Genomic DNA, 14,619 nt, shown 5'->3' with positions numbered 1-14,619 from the left:
GTGGGGGTGGTTTAGCCCCGACCTCCACGACCCGCCCCACCCCAGCCACGCTGGACGCCAGAGCTGCGGGATCATTTTATTAAGTTAAGAAGGCTCACGGAGCAGGAGAGAAACGCCTTCCCGGGGCGGCTCCGGCGGTGCCACGCCCGGCACCCCCTCAGAGGAGGCGGTGAAGCCTTAGGGACAGCTGCCGCCCCCCTCTGCCCGTCTGTCCCTCTGTCCAGAGCCCCAAGGTGTGGGTCCCCTCGGGGCCGGAAGTAGTTAGTGGGAGGTAGGGTAGGAAGAGAGTGGCTGGGTCCCTGCCTCTCCCACTGGAGTCAAGGCTGCCACACCGCCAAGGCTGCGCCTCCGCTAGACCCCCCGAGGGGCAGGGCCCAGAAGCCAGAGCCCCATGGCCGGAGGCAGCTGGAGGCAGAGGGGAGCCGGTGACGGAGGCACATGGCCTCCAGGAATTGTTTCAAAGTATAAAGTGTTTTGGAGGGAAGGGAAAAAGGAGAAAAATCTATATAAAAATCTCTTCACATATAAAATCCTGAAGAAGGTGCAAAAGGTAAGACCCAGTGCGAGGGGCGCGCTCAGATACGCAGAGTGTGTGTGTGTGTGTGTGCACGCGTGTGTGTGTGTGCGTGTGTGTGGTGGGGACAAGTGCACGTGGGGCCCACGGCGGATGGGGAGAAAGCTTGGCTTCTGACTTCCGTCCAGCAGGAAGGAGGGCGACTGGCGGGTCCCCTCAGGCTGCGGCGGGGAGGGGGGCACGTCTGTCGCGGGGCTGGGCCACCAGGACCTGTAGAATGAGAGGGAGCGGCAGGCTCAGGCCAGGCAAGGGCGGCCCCCACGGCTGGGCCCCAGCCCTGCTGCTCCGGGCCTCCCACCACAGGGCGGCCTCCCCTCAGCATCTCGGGAAGTCCACCAGGACTGCTCAGAAAGCAGCGGCTCTGGGGGCGCCCAGGGGCCTCAGTCGGCGGAGCAGCCGACTTGGGCTCAGGTCACGATCTTGCGGTTTACAGGTTCGAGCCCCGCATTGGGCTCTGTGCTGACAGCTCAAAGCCTGGAGCCTGCTTCGGATTCTATGCCTCCCTCTCTCTCTGCCCCTCCCTTGCTCTCTCTCAAAAATAAGTAAACACTAAAAAAATTTTAAAAAGAAAAAGAAAAAGCTGCTGTTCCAGGTAGACCTGGCATTAGGAAAGTCCCCATAGAAACGCTCCGGAGCCTGGTACGTCAGAGATGAACGGAAGACGAAGTCGGGGGCCAGGCGCCATCCGTGATGTCAGAGGCGTGGGGCTCGGGGGACGCAGCGCCGTGGCTGGTTAGGGACTAGGGGCATGTGCCAAGCTGCGGGCCTGAGATGGGGCCAGCACCCTGGGTGGGTGTGGGCTCTTCAGGCTGAGGGTGTGGCACAGCTGGCTGGCACGTGGGGGGGACATGGCAATGACCGGGTCCTGAACTGCGCCTCCCTGCCCTTGGAGAAACACGCCCAGGGAGACAAAGCGCCTTCCGGCTGAGTCGGACTGACTCCGCAACAAGCCCAATGACCCTGCTGTCGCTAGGGCTGCTGTCCCCGTGCGGGAAAAGGAAACAGAGCCCACGAGAAGGGAGTGCCCCAGGCCAGCAGGCACAGCCATGTGGATGAGCGTTGGGCTCACACCTCCAGGCCCGGCGCCCAGCGCCCGGCTTGGCCTCGCCCCTGCCCGGCCGTGACCGCCCCGCGGCACCTACCATCACTCAGCCAGGCTATTGCACATCGATTCCTTCTCCTGCAGGGCGGCCGTGGCGAGGCGCAGGTGCTCCTTCAGCTGCTGGATCTCCCGCTCCAACCGCGTCTTGATGTGGTTCACCTCGTTGTACACATCCTGGTACTTCCCCGACGTGAAGCGCTTGTCCTTGGGGGGGGCGCCGAGGGGCGGTGAGACCACGAAGCCTTCCCTGCCTGGCACTGCCTACCTGGCACCTCACATACATGCTCTCTGCACAGAGCAGTTAGGCCCCTGCACAGCCCTATGGCCCTGCCCCTCGCGGTGCCCCTCCCCCAGCCCCAAGCACGCCCATCCCCCCCCAGCACCGCCCGCTGAGGCTCCAGGATCATTTTCATCTCCCGAGACAGAGGGAGGCAAAGGTTTTGTCTAAGACCACTCGGCAGTGAACCCGAAGCCTTGGGCCCTTTCCGTGAGTCTGCCTCATACCTGCTCACGGAGCCATCAACACACAGAGGGCGTCAAAGACTCAGGGAGCGGCACCAGGCAGGCTGGACTCACAGCCCGGGGGCCCAAATCTGGGCCCTCCCCACAGTAGGCCGTGCTGCTTCCTCACTGGCACACAGTCTCCAGCCCACGGGGACCTGGGCCTTTTTCTGTTCACGGCCGTCTCCCATGCTCCGAGCACAGCGCCCAGCACACAGCAGGTGCTCAGTAAATATTTGCTGAATCAATAAAAGCAAGCGCGGCCTTGGGCAAGTCACTGACCCTCTCTTCACCTGTTTCTTTGTCTGAAGATAGGGACGGGGACACCTACGTGAGAAGAGGCCCGAGGAGAGCCAGGACATGCGGAGGCAAGGAGTGTAGGAAAGTGCCTGGCACAGAGTGGCTGCTCACAGGCGGGTCCAGGGGCTCCCTCCCCAGCGCCCCCCACTCGGGCCCTACCTTCTGCAGCATCTGCAGCTCATCCCGCAGGCACTGCACCTCCTTCTTCAGGTACTGGAGCTCGTTCTCCTTCACCCGCAACAGCACCTGGGGTCAGGGGCGCCAGGCTGACACAGGGCCAAAGGCCAGGGCCACCCTGGCCCACAACACCCTGCAGCCTGGCTTCTCTCTGCCTCAGGGCCCTAGGAGGCAACTCCCAGCCTGCACCAAGACCCACTGTGCCTCCGTGGGCAGGCTCCTCCAGGAAGCCCTCTCTGATTTCTCCTTGCCCCTTGCTCACCTCCAGCTCACAGGAGCTCCGCTCGCTGCTGCGTCCACAGCCGTCACTGGTGCCCTGCGAGGCGATGAAGCCGCGCAGCCGGTCGATCTCCTCCGACAGGTGGGCGTGCAGCTCCTGGGAGGCGTGGGATGGTCAGCACGGGGACGACAGACCGCCGTCCCCAGAGCCCCGCTGCCCCTGGGCCAGGCTCACCTGGTTGTGGCGCAGCAGCTTCTGGCCCTCCTGCTGGCAGCGCCGCAGTGTGTGCTCACGCTCCTCCGCCTGCTGGGTCAGGGCCTCGATCTCCAGGCACTTCTGTGAGTACTGTTCTGACAGCACCTGCAGCTCCCGCTTCAGGGCCGCCACATCTGACCTGCCCGGGGCAGAGGAGGGCAAGGACGGCGTGGGACTCAGCTCAAGACAGACCAAAGCAGCTCCAGACTCCGGGTTCCCACCCCGGTTTTGCCTTCAGGCCTCTGGGACCTGGTGACAGCCTCTCTGGGCGGCAGGTGCCTCCTGGATGAGGGGCTGGGTTAAGCCTCGAAGGCCTCCTGGGCCCTAACACTCCACAACTGCGCTCTGTGGCCGGGGGGACACCTACCGGCCGAAGGCGGTACTGCAGCCCAGCTCTAGGGGACACTAACCGGAAGTGGAGGTGGAGACCAGCGAGACAGGAAGGGGTCTGAAGAGCTATTTACGTGGACTGGCACAGGGGTGTGGCTGAGGCCCGCCGCTTCTGTTCCCTGTGCCAAGTGACTAGATCGGGAGTCTCAGCTGGGAGCAAAGTGAGGGGCCTGAGCACAGGTTCCCGCCTCATCCACACCAAGCCCTCAGCTCAGAAAGAGGCCCCGCCCACATGCCCCAGGGGCCGGGGGCCAGCTTACTGGTGCTGCTTGCGAAGGCCATCTGGACCCTGTTGGAGGCTCCGCGTCTTGCTCAGTTCTTGGCTCAGCTCCTCCTGGTAGGCCTTCTTCACGGCCTCGATGGCTGCAGGCAGGGCAGAGGCAAGGAGGGATCTTGGGGGGAGGGGTCGGCAACGGTAAGCCCGACCTTCTCCAAGGACCCACAGGTACCATGCAGGCAGAAGCAAAGAACACTGGACCAGGCCATATCCGGCCCTGAGCGGCTTTGGGTACGTTGCTAGACCTCTCTGAGCCCATCTATCAAGGGAGGATGACAATCCCTGTCTGTTGGGACAGTGCTGGGGAGACACCTCAGCATCTGACCACTGGCACCTCTTGTCAGTGATAGCCAGGTTAAGACCCCACACAGCTCACCATCCCTACAGAGCCTGGAGGGCTCTTCAACAAGGCCCAGCTCCCTCGCCCAGCCTGGAGGTCAGGAGCGCAGGGGCTGCTGCAGCCGGTACAAATCCGTGCAGCTTTACGCAGGGCACTTAACCCCTCTGGGCCTCCGGTCCCTTGCTGGGAAGCAGGGATGCCAACAGCACCTTCTCTCGTGGGTTACTGGAATAGGCATGTGGAGCACAGAGAGCCATGCTCGGCTCAGAGTAAACGTCCAGTAAACGCTCCCGTTGGCTTATTTTTCAGGCTGTGAGCAACCAAGGACCAACGGTTTCCACACCCACGCAGCGTTACTGAGAGGATTAAGCGAGCCCCCATCCATAATCTTCTCCATAATTCTAAAATCCGAAGGCTCTGAACACTGAACGTTTTTCATAACTTTTGGTGGCAGTCCCGGACCCGACCAGATGCAGGGCTTTTGCGGACATTCTCAGCCGACGTAAGCATGACTCTGGGAAATTTCTCTGTAAAAACCTTAGGGCTAGATTTTAGGGGAAAGTCCAGACTCCTGCTGGGAAGGATGTACTCAGTTATCTGCCTAAAATGCAAAACACAGCAGCCCCAGGGTTTGCGACGAGGGGCCATGGGCCCAAGCGTGGGAAGCACGTGGCATAGAGCTGGCAGGTGGGAAAGTTCTCGATCCCGTGACTTCTCTCACCCTTTCCAATTACTCTGCAAATCCCACGGGAGCGCCTAGGAGGGGCCTGGCCCACCCCGCAGGTGCGCAGGGAACATGGGGAGGGAGGGAGTTGCCCAACATCTCGGGAATCCCTGTTTCTGGCTTGGGAGAGCAGGGGGTGGCGTTCAGGGCACGGCTTTGCAATCAGGGTGCTCTGAGCTCCAACCCCGGCCCTGCCGTCTCCAGGCTGTGCCACCCGGGACAAGTCACTGACCTCTCTGAGCCTGTTTCGTCATCTGCCCCTCCGGCAGGCACTGCAAGGGCTAAGGGTGCTCACGTGGGGAACGGGGCTTGGCAAAAGGTCACGCCTCTCCTCCTGCTCTCCCTAGGGTCCAGCCCTCTCACCCGGGGAGACGGCACTGCTGTGGCTGAGCAGTCTCCACCCCCGGTGCACACCTGGGGTGGGAGCTGGAACTCAGTGGGTGCGTGCGGCTTGGGGCAAAATCCCCAGTGGCTGCAGGCCCCTGAGGGAGAGGAGTCACAACCAGTGGGACAGTGGGGTGGGGGGGAACCTTCTATTGCCTTGGTTTCCCCTTCTCAAGTAGGAGCAGAAGCCAGCTCTGGCGGTTCCAACCCCTCCTGATGCCTTTCCCCAGGTCTCTGGCACCGAAACCCCCGTCTCTTATGGAAGGTCCTCCCCGAATCAGCGAGGAGCCGCAGCTGGGAGGCTCATGGGGCACAGGGTCCTCACCCGAGGCCGTGGCTGCCGTCTCCTCGGCCAGGAGCCACTCCTTCTCCTGCTGCAGCCGCTGCAGCTCCCGCTCGTGATGCCGCTGCAGCTCCTCCATCACCTGCTGGTGCGAGGACTCCATCTCGGCCAGGCTGCGCTCGCACGCCTCCTGCGGGCGGGAGGCCAGCACGTCGGGGGCTGCCCCCACCGCCCAGGACAGGGCCCCCCCTTCCCCAGCCTGAGGTGGGGAGCCTCAGGGGCAGGCTTCTCCACCTCTCCTCCCTGGACCCCGGCGCCAGCGGCCGCACCCGCTTCTGCTCCCCCAGTCCACAAACCTCACCCTGCCACTCTCCTTCTTCAAACCCTGCCGAGGCTCCTGTCCTGCGGGGTCAAGTCCCTGCTCCCTGGTCCCACCCTGATGGCCTCAGGCGGGACCTTTCCCCACCAAGGAGCTCCAGGTGTACGGCCTGTTCACATCTCTGAGCTTTTGCTAAGACCAAGCCCTCTGCCTGGCACGTTCTTCTGCAACTTTCTCTTGGCCTGCAGCCCAGCTCAACGTCCTCCCTGCTCTGCCTCTGGACAGCCCCTCCCCTGCCTCCAAAGGCTCTGCTTCTGCTGCGCTAGAAGTTCTCCAAAGACAAGGAAGCCCTGATCTAGCTCGCAGTCCCCGGGCTGGACGAGGGCCTGACACGGGGCAGGTGCTGAGTAAGTGAACTGAAATGGACATCACAACAGAGGCCCCGGAGACAGGAGTGGCAAGTCTGTAGAAGGCTGCCAATACCCGCTGCTTGGGAGAGTCAGCTGTGCTGGGTGTGCGGAGGGCGGTTTAGTGGCATCCTCACATTTTTAGCAACCCCATCCCTCGACGTAGCAGCAAGTCACATGTGTACAAAGACTTGCGGATGAGCGCATTCCCTACGGTAAGGCTGGTAACAGATGAAAACAGTAAACGATCTTAAATCCCTAACCAGGGAGCCCTTAAATAAATGATGGGATCGAGCCTTACAAAGGCTCCCGACAGCTGGTGAAGGACAGAGCTGCCCACGTGGGCTGTGTGGAAAGGCGCGTCCCAAAAGTTAGGCGGCACAAGCCGGTCTCTGACAACACGTATTGTGCAATCCCCCTCATGAAACAAAACAGAGCCATGCATCCGAGTATGTGTATGTTACACACAGAAAAAGCTATGGAAGGGTACTGTGGGAGGCAGGGCAGTGGCACCCACAGATGTCCACGCCCTACTCCCTTGAACCTCTGAATGTGTCACCTTACGTGGCAGCGGAGAATTGAGGCTGCTAATCAGCTGACCTTAAAATAGGGAGACTGTTCTAGATTACATTCTGTACCCAAGGGGGTCCCGGGGTCCTGGGATGTAGAAGAGTAGGTAGGAGGGCAGAGAGGGAGAAGTGACCACAGAAGGTCAGGGATGGGAAGTGGGAGGGACCAACCTCTCTAACGCAGGCTTTGAGGATGAAGGGAGGGGCCAGGGGCCAAGGAGCGCAGGTGGCCACAAGCCACCAGAAAGGAAACGGGCCCCACCTGGAGCCCAGCAAGATCATGTTAGGCCGCTACCCTTCCAAACCCTGCGATGGTAACTCAGGTTCTTTAAGGTTGTGATACTTTGTTTCAAGAGCAATAAGACTTGGTTTGTTTGAATTAGTTTTGAAAATGGAAACCCGTTTTTTCCGTATTTAAATTTAAGATCATTACGAAGGGAAGGGGAAGAGCCCCAGAAGAAATCGAAGCGAGGCCCGGATATGCCCCCTGATACCATGGGGCACAGTGGGTGGGGACCGACCCCACCTGTCCAGTAGCCACGCAAGAGGGCCATCAGGGCCAGTTTGGGGGAAGGGCAAGGGCAAGGCCTCCTGGCTGCAGGTGTTCTGAGCGGGGGGCCAGGGAACGTCTGTCCCTCTGCATGCGTCCTCTGGGTGCCTCCACTTACAACAACACAACATGGCTTTGGCGTTCCACACACTGGGGCCAGAGCCTCGCTGTACCGGGAGTGAACTTGAACGAGCCCCTTCCCCACTCTGAACCTCAGGGTCCTCATCTATAAAAGAGGCCCATAAGGCCAACTCATGAGGGTCCCTAAGATAAACCCACCTACAGAGGTGGGAGCAGCACAGGGGGCGGGGACTGATGATGTTCTCTCAGGGCTGGGGAGGCAGACCCAGCAGCTAATGGGGGCCCAGAGGCAGGAACCAGACCACGAGGAGGGAGGGGCTCCTAGAATGCTGTTCCCTCTGACTCATCTTCCCGAGGGCCCAAGGAGTCCAGCAATCCCCTCTGCCAGGGATCAAAGCAAATGAAGGAATGCCTAGAACTTCCCCTACAACGGGCTGCCGGGACCCCCCCAGCTGCCGTCCTGTAGACACAAGCCCCACACGCTACAAGAAGATACCAGAATGAAGATACCAGGTAGGGGAGTTCGTCCCCAGCTGTCCGCTCTCCAGGGTCTGCTGAATCCCCAGCCACCTCCTGCTGGGCCGGAGAGGGGACACGCACGGCTCAGCTCCTCTTCTCTGCCACCCTCCAAATCCAGGGCCCCTCCACCACCCCCGTCTTCGGCTCTGTTTCCTCACCATTCCCTTCCCACCCCTCCCCCAGCTCCGTCTGCACCATTCCGTCCCAACCTAACAGGACGAAACCCTGACAGCCTTTGTGGTGTCCAGTGGCCCCATGGGGACCAGGAAGCCTGGATGGCAGGCACAGGTCTGCCTCCCGCTTGAGGGGCTCACCTCCTCTCTGGGCCCCTGATTTCCCCGTCTATAAGCCGAGAAGTCAGAGCAGTGCTTTTCAGACTTCCTTTTAGTGGGAGAAAATTTTCCCAAAGGAAATCTAATGCAGGGTCTAACAGTAAAAGAGACATTGGGGCGCCTGGGTGGCTCAGTCAGTTAAGTGTCCGACTGGCTCAGGTCATGATCACACGGTTTCTGGGTTCGAGCCCCGCGTTGGGCTCTGTGCTGACAGCTCAGAGCCTGGAGCCTGTTTCAGATTCTGTGTCTCCCTCTCTCGACCCTCCCCTGCTCATGCTGTCTCTCTCTCTGTCAGAAATAAAAACATTAAAAAAAAAGAGAGAGACAAGTTTGCTCCGACACCCCTGGCTACGAGTGGACCCACCCAGAAAGGCAGCCCCTGGGGCATCCAAGTTCAAAGCCCTCTGGGCAGGGGTTTCTGAGGGTGTCCCAGCTCAGAGGTGTTAGGCCTCACCCCGCCCACTGCGTCCTCTAGCCTCCAGAGAGCCTTTGACAACACGGTCCCCCCCCATACCCCCTAACTACGTCAGGTGGCCCCAAGGCTAGGCTCCCCTCCCCCAATCGGGTCCTAACTCCCCTTGGCCCTGGTTCAATGCTCCACCCACCACTGGGCCCCAGAGCTCCCTGGCCTTAACACAGCCATCCAGCCTCAGGGCCCCTGGGGGCCCTCCTCTGCCTGCTTTGGGCCCACTCACCCAGTCCTGACCTCTGCTCCCCCCGCACCCTTCTACAGCCCTCACCCCTTCGGTCACTGTCCTAGGTCCTGACTGGCCCTCGCCCTCCCAAGAGGCCCTCCACCCTGACCCCACTTTACCCACGTCACTGTCAGACCCCAAATCTCTTCAGGTCTGCAGAATGAGATTCCAACTCTTTGGCTTGCTGGCAGTCTCCACTGCAGACCCCCATCAGCCCCCAACTTCTGGCCCCAGCCCGTGCCCCCGCCCCAAACCAGTGCTCTGCACAAGGCCTGTCCCCCACAGGAAGCCGGCCCGAGAGCCCCCAACACAGCGACCACTAACCCTGGAGCTTCTAGAAGGCCCCCTACCTGGACCCTAGGATCCCAGCACTCTTTTCTACTCTAGCCAATGGCAAACTGACTACAGGCAGCTGATGGTCATACCTTTGGCAATTTTGTGACATGATTCAGTGTAGCCATTTTGAAAGTTAAAGTATATGAGCTTACAATTAACCACATTAAAAACAAAAGGTGATACTCATGCATCGCTTCCTAATTATTTCACTGTATTTTATTATTGTTTGTGATCTTGAGATTGTTGGTTTTTTTTTTAAGATTTTATTTTTAAGCGATCTCTATACCCAATGTGGGGCTTGAACTCATGACCTCGAGGTCAAGAGTCACACGCTCCACTAACTGAGCCCGCCGGGCGCTCCTGTGCTCTTGAGTTTATTTACATCTTCTGTACCTTGGAAGGTGGAAACGCTCTACGTGCACATGTATCTTCCTGATTCGGTGTTCAGGGACGTCAGCCATAGTGGGAGTATTTACACCATGGAAATGGGTAAACATGGCCAAGTCAGGGCTTGACGTATCATTTTGTTGACTGTCCGGACTTAAGCAAGGGACGAGAAAACGCTAAGGGTGCAGATTAAACTTCCAAGGGTGCCACATTCCGGAGCGTGACATTGTAACTAGAACACAGACCTGAGAAAAGACTCTAAATGGAATATTCTCAAAACTGTCATCCAATTTGACCAAGAAGCTGCTTGTGACACTGATCAGCTACAGTTTTGACGTAGGTCTTTTTGTTTTACTCGTTCACATAGACAAAGCTGTCAGCCGACACCTGCGCGTTAGAGCGACACTCGCTTGTTGGTTAGCTGTGCACACAGGCGTTCAGAAAAACCAGTGAAAATCAAAGTCGATTCCGAGAAAAGTCAAGTTGCTATACGTGCAATTCACAAGACAAGCTATATACTTTGTACCTGTACACAGCTGTCCTGCATCTACTTTAGATCAGTAAGCTGGACATGTACGTTAGTGTGTAATGTGTTTTTCTGCCAGACCGTTACCAGACCAATATCGCAGGCGGATGGGGTGTCCCCTGGGGGCCGCTGGAGGCTCCCACATCCCACGGGCCACCCGGTGCAGGGCCTCGGCCTAGGAAACGGGGGCAGGGTTTCCCTGTGCTCAGGAGGACCCTGGGGGCCTGCCCGTTGGGGATCCCACTCCTCACTGGCTCTCCTTCCCCAGGGTGGCATGGGAGAAGGGGTCCAAGTTCAGTGTCCCATGGGAGCTCACACAGGCTCTGCAGTCAGCCGGAACCGACCTCAAATCCCACCTCTGACATCTGCAGCTCGGTTGGTCTCAGGCAAGTCACATAACCTCTCATAGCTCAGTGGGCTTATCTGTAAAATGGGCACAGTGATCGTGTCTGCCTGCTGGGTACGTTCAACGAGATGATGCATACACGATGCCTCACACGGGTCCCGCTACGCTCCCAGATCAAGCTGTTTTCTGAAACCACGGCAACCAGAAGCCGGCCCAAAGCCCCCACCGAACCACCCCTCGGCCTCACCTGGGAGATGTAGCCTGGGGGGATGTGGCCGTCCTCCTGGGACCTGGGTGCGCTCGGAGGAGCCTCTCCTTGAAGGCGCCAGGCCTCCAGCTGGGCGCGAAGGGACTGGACCTACCGGGGAGGGAAGAGGCGAGGTCAGGGTAAGCCTCAAAGCCAGGGAGGGGCTGGCGGTCGGAGAAAGGGAGGTGGCCTGCAGTGGAAATGCAGGCAAAGGGGGCCTTCCAGCACTTTCCTGGATGGCCAGGTCGGTGACCCAGGAGAACTTTGTCCCAGAGAAGACTAACCAGGGTTGGAAGCAGGACGCCACGGTCCCAGATCGTTATCACATTTATGCAGGTGGCGGGGAGACTCTGCGCCTCAGTTTCCCACCAGGACAAGGTCTACCGTCTGGGACCACGCGGCCGCTGTGAGGATTACATGAGCCAATGTAGGTAAAGAAGGCCTAGGGTACAGTATTCAGAAGATGCTTAATAAGTGCTCTCTCCCTCCTCTTTGGTTGCTGAGGACAAAACTAAGGGGAGGGAACCACCCCAAAACAAGAAACACCAAGGTCCAGGAAACAAGATTCCAGTTCATAAGAGTGGGGTACCCCACAGTGAATCAGGGGTGCGCTTCCCATTACTTTAGGTATGCAAGAGAAATGCCACNGTGCTCCCGCAGGGGCAGCTTCTCCAGCTCCTGCCACTTCTTCTCGATCTCCTCGCTGAGACGGCTCTGCTGGTCCTCGGTCAGGGGGGCGCCCAGGCCCCGGCGCGGCGCCTCGCCGGCCGGCGTCTCCACAGACCTACTGTCCGTGGCCTCGAACCACCTGCGGCGCTCCTCGGAGCGCTGGGCCAGGTCCCGCTCCAGCTCCTCCTGCTTGGCCGGGCGGTCGAGGGCGCGGGCCGGGGTGCGGGCCCGCTGCGGGGAGCCCTGCGTCAGCGGGGAGAGCTCCACGTAGTCCAGGGCCTGCCGCTGCCCCTCCGCCTTCCGCGGGCCGCCTCGACCGAGGCCGTCAGAGCCCACCCGCTGCTCCCCCGCCTTCAGGGAGCCCCTCTGGGTGCCGTGCGGCGTGTTCTCCTTATTGCAGTCCGAGAGCCTAGGGCGCCAGCAGAGCCGCGTCAGGACGCGTCCGGTCCCCAAAGGAGCGCTTCCGGAGCGCCACCCATGTGCCAGGGGCCCAGGACAGACCCCGGGGGAGGAGCTACCCACTCTAGCGGTTACAACTAGAGCTTCACCGTGAACGGACCCCCAGAACCATCCCGGCTCCGACACTTAGCGGCAGGGCTGGCTTCCCTTCTTGACCCTCAGTGACCGCATCTGTGACATGGGACAGCAACGCCTCTCCTGGGATGGATGTGAGGACTAGGCAAGCACAGGTGCATAAAGCCACCAGAAGCCCTTTGCCAATGCCGACCAGAGAGTTATTCCAAAAGTGTGGCTTAAGGCAAGGTCCTGGGCTCACAAGGCTCGCAGTGGAACGGGGAAGACACCCACGGTCACGGTTGAGGAGGTGAACAGTGACCTCTGGGTGCACAGGGCGCCAGCAGGGGCAGTCCTCCTCTTCTTCCCTTTGTTGCCCAACCCAAAACTACACTTCCCGGCATCCCTTGCAGCTGTGTGGCCACGTGACTACATTCTGCCCAGTGGTGCGAGAGGTGGGCCCCTTTAAAGGACTGAGCATGGCCTGGCCCATCTCCTGGCTGGGACTCCTAGAGAAGAGAGCCAGGGACAGAGGTGTGAGCTGTGGGCCACAGAGCTGCCCCACCAGGCCTGGAGGACACACCCCTGGGCTGTTCTGGAGACAGAAGGAAATCTCTCTTATTTATGACCCTAGGTTCGGGGCTTCTTTGTCACAGCAGGTGAGCCTACAGACTAAACAGCAGTCCGGCTGCACAGAAAACGGTCTAGAGAGGGCTTCCGTGCACCTCCCTCGCGTGAAGGAGGTGTCACGCTCAGCACGACAGATAAGGAATGTGAAACTCATGGGGGCACCGGGGTGGGGGGGGGATCAGTTGGCTGGGAGTCCGATTTCGGCTCTGGTCATGATCTCGCAGTTCACGAGTTCGAGCCCTACGTCGGGCTCTGTGCTGACAGCTCAGAGCCTGGGGCCTGCTTCGGATTCTGCGTCTCCCTCTCTCTCTGCCCCTCGCCTGCTCTGCCCTGTCTGTCTCTCTCTCAGAAATAAATAGACATTTAAAAAATAAAAAATTAAAAAAAAAAAAGGAATGTGAAACTCAGACAAGTCAGTCACTGGCCTGATGTTGAATAGCAATGGTATGGCCAGGTAGGGGGACTCATGCTGGGGCCCCCCAATACTATACTCTGTTCCTGATGTCCAACACTGCAATTCCCAGCCCCCCACCCCCCACAGGGGGCTAAGGTTCCTACTACGTAGAGGCTCTGCTCCCAGCTTACTCAGCCTTCCTCCCCTCTACTCACCTTCCACAGGGTGAGCCCCCCATCCAGCACCCTCTCTCTAACACAGGCTTAGACGTAGCTCCCACCTAGCGGGGGGCCTTTGACTCACTGGCATCCTCTCCAAAGAGTCCAGGCCCCTCCCCCCCTTTCAGGATGTGGGGGACATAAAGGGACGGCAGTCAAACCTCAAATCCTCCAAGTATTTTCAGGTGGGGGTGCCAAGAATGCTCACTGCCCTCTCTCCACTTTGTTAATGGAGAAACTGAGGCCCGGGAGGTACTGCCGCAGGGCCCTTGGTGCCAGAACCCCACTCAGGGAAGCAGGAGGGAGAGCCTCCTTCGAGGTCCCCGCCCAGCTGGGCACATACTTGGTGACATCCGGGGCAGACGTTGGTCGCACGGTCTTCCTCAGAGCCTCGATCCAGTTTCGCCGGATACCCGAGGTCATGGCCGACAAGGTGTAGACGGCATCCTTGGTCTGCAAGTCCACCCCACGGGCAGGTTGCCACATGGCCAGCCCCTCGGCTCCCTTGCCACTGTGCGCCCCAGGGAGGGCGGCCCCTCCCCACACCAGGAGGGANCGCCCAGCTGGGCACATACTTGGTGACATCCGGGGCAGACGTTGGTCGCACGGTCTTCCTCAGAGCCTCGATCCAGTTTCGCCGGATACCCGAGGTCATGGCCGACAAGGTGTAGACGGCATCCTTGGTCTGCAAGTCCACCCCACGGGCAGGTTGCCACATGGCCAGCCCCTCGGCTCCCTTGCCACTGTGCGCCCCAGGGAGGGCGGCCCCTCCCCACACCAGTAGAGCATCTAAGGTCCCGTGCCTTAGGACGAGCAGAGGGTGCAGAAGCTCCCCTCCCCCAGCTGGCTCCAACATTCCACCCCACCCCCCATGATATCTGGGTGGAGCCCATCGCCCCGATCAGGCCACCCCAGCCGCACGGGGTCTCACGTGGATCTGGAAGCCATAGTTGCGCTGGACCGCATACTCAGTGACGTCAGTGCAGGAGCGCAGGTCGATCTCGCCGTCCAGCTCGTCTGCCTGCAGCGGGAGGGCCAAGACTGTCCACGCATTCCACTCCCCCCACCTAGGCCCCCCCAAGCCCCTCCTGGGGACGCCCCCCTGCTTCTGCCAGCACCTGACGGGGGCGGGGAGCTTTCCCGCTCTGTCTCACCTCCTCGGCGGTGGAGTCCCTGTAGTACTTGAGGCTTGAGTCTGTCAGCACAAACCAATGCTTCTTCCACTACAAAGGAGAGGTGGCGGTGAGCGAGGGGAGGGGGGCAGCAGGGAGGGTGGAACGATCTGCAGCCGTCCTGGGTGCTGCCAGGTCGACAGTGGGGCCCTGGCACCCTCCTCTGCCCTGCTGGGGGGTGG

General features: G+C 60.1%; 1 protein-coding gene across 1 annotated transcript in view; it reads right to left on the bottom strand.

Moving 5' to 3' along the window:
• Window positions 1–64: 64 nt before the first annotated feature.
• The window catches only part of TRIOBP (TRIO and F-actin binding protein), a 52,329-nt gene continuing 37,774 nt past the window's right edge, over window positions 65–14,619 (bottom strand). Inside the window, exons 13-24 of the mRNA XM_077761973.1 lie at window positions 14,420–14,488; window positions 14,197–14,286; window positions 13,841–13,950; window positions 11,475–11,919; window positions 10,842–10,952; window positions 5,570–5,717; window positions 3,780–3,882; window positions 3,109–3,268; window positions 2,917–3,030; window positions 2,637–2,723; window positions 1,717–1,880; window positions 65–784 (exon numbers count right to left, since the gene is read on the bottom strand). Coding sequence (XP_077618099.1) covers window positions 1,719–1,880; window positions 2,637–2,723; window positions 2,917–3,030; window positions 3,109–3,268; window positions 3,780–3,882; window positions 5,570–5,717; window positions 10,842–10,952; window positions 11,475–11,919; window positions 13,841–13,950; window positions 14,197–14,286; window positions 14,420–14,488 — 1,599 coding nt within the window. The 3' untranslated portion in view covers window positions 65–784; window positions 1,717–1,718. The remainder of the gene's footprint in view (window positions 785–1,716; window positions 1,881–2,636; window positions 2,724–2,916; window positions 3,031–3,108; window positions 3,269–3,779; window positions 3,883–5,569; window positions 5,718–10,841; window positions 10,953–11,474; window positions 11,920–13,840; window positions 13,951–14,196; window positions 14,287–14,419; window positions 14,489–14,619) is intronic.

The sequence above is a fragment of the Crocuta crocuta genome, unplaced genomic scaffold (assembly GCF_008692635.1).
Source record: "Crocuta crocuta isolate KB4526 unplaced genomic scaffold, BGI_CrCroc_1.0 scaffold193, whole genome shotgun sequence".
NCBI classification, from domain to species: domain Eukaryota; kingdom Metazoa; phylum Chordata; class Mammalia; order Carnivora; family Hyaenidae; genus Crocuta; species Crocuta crocuta.
The sequence above is the reverse complement of the archived record's forward strand: the minus strand, read 5'-3'. Positions and strand labels throughout refer to the sequence as shown.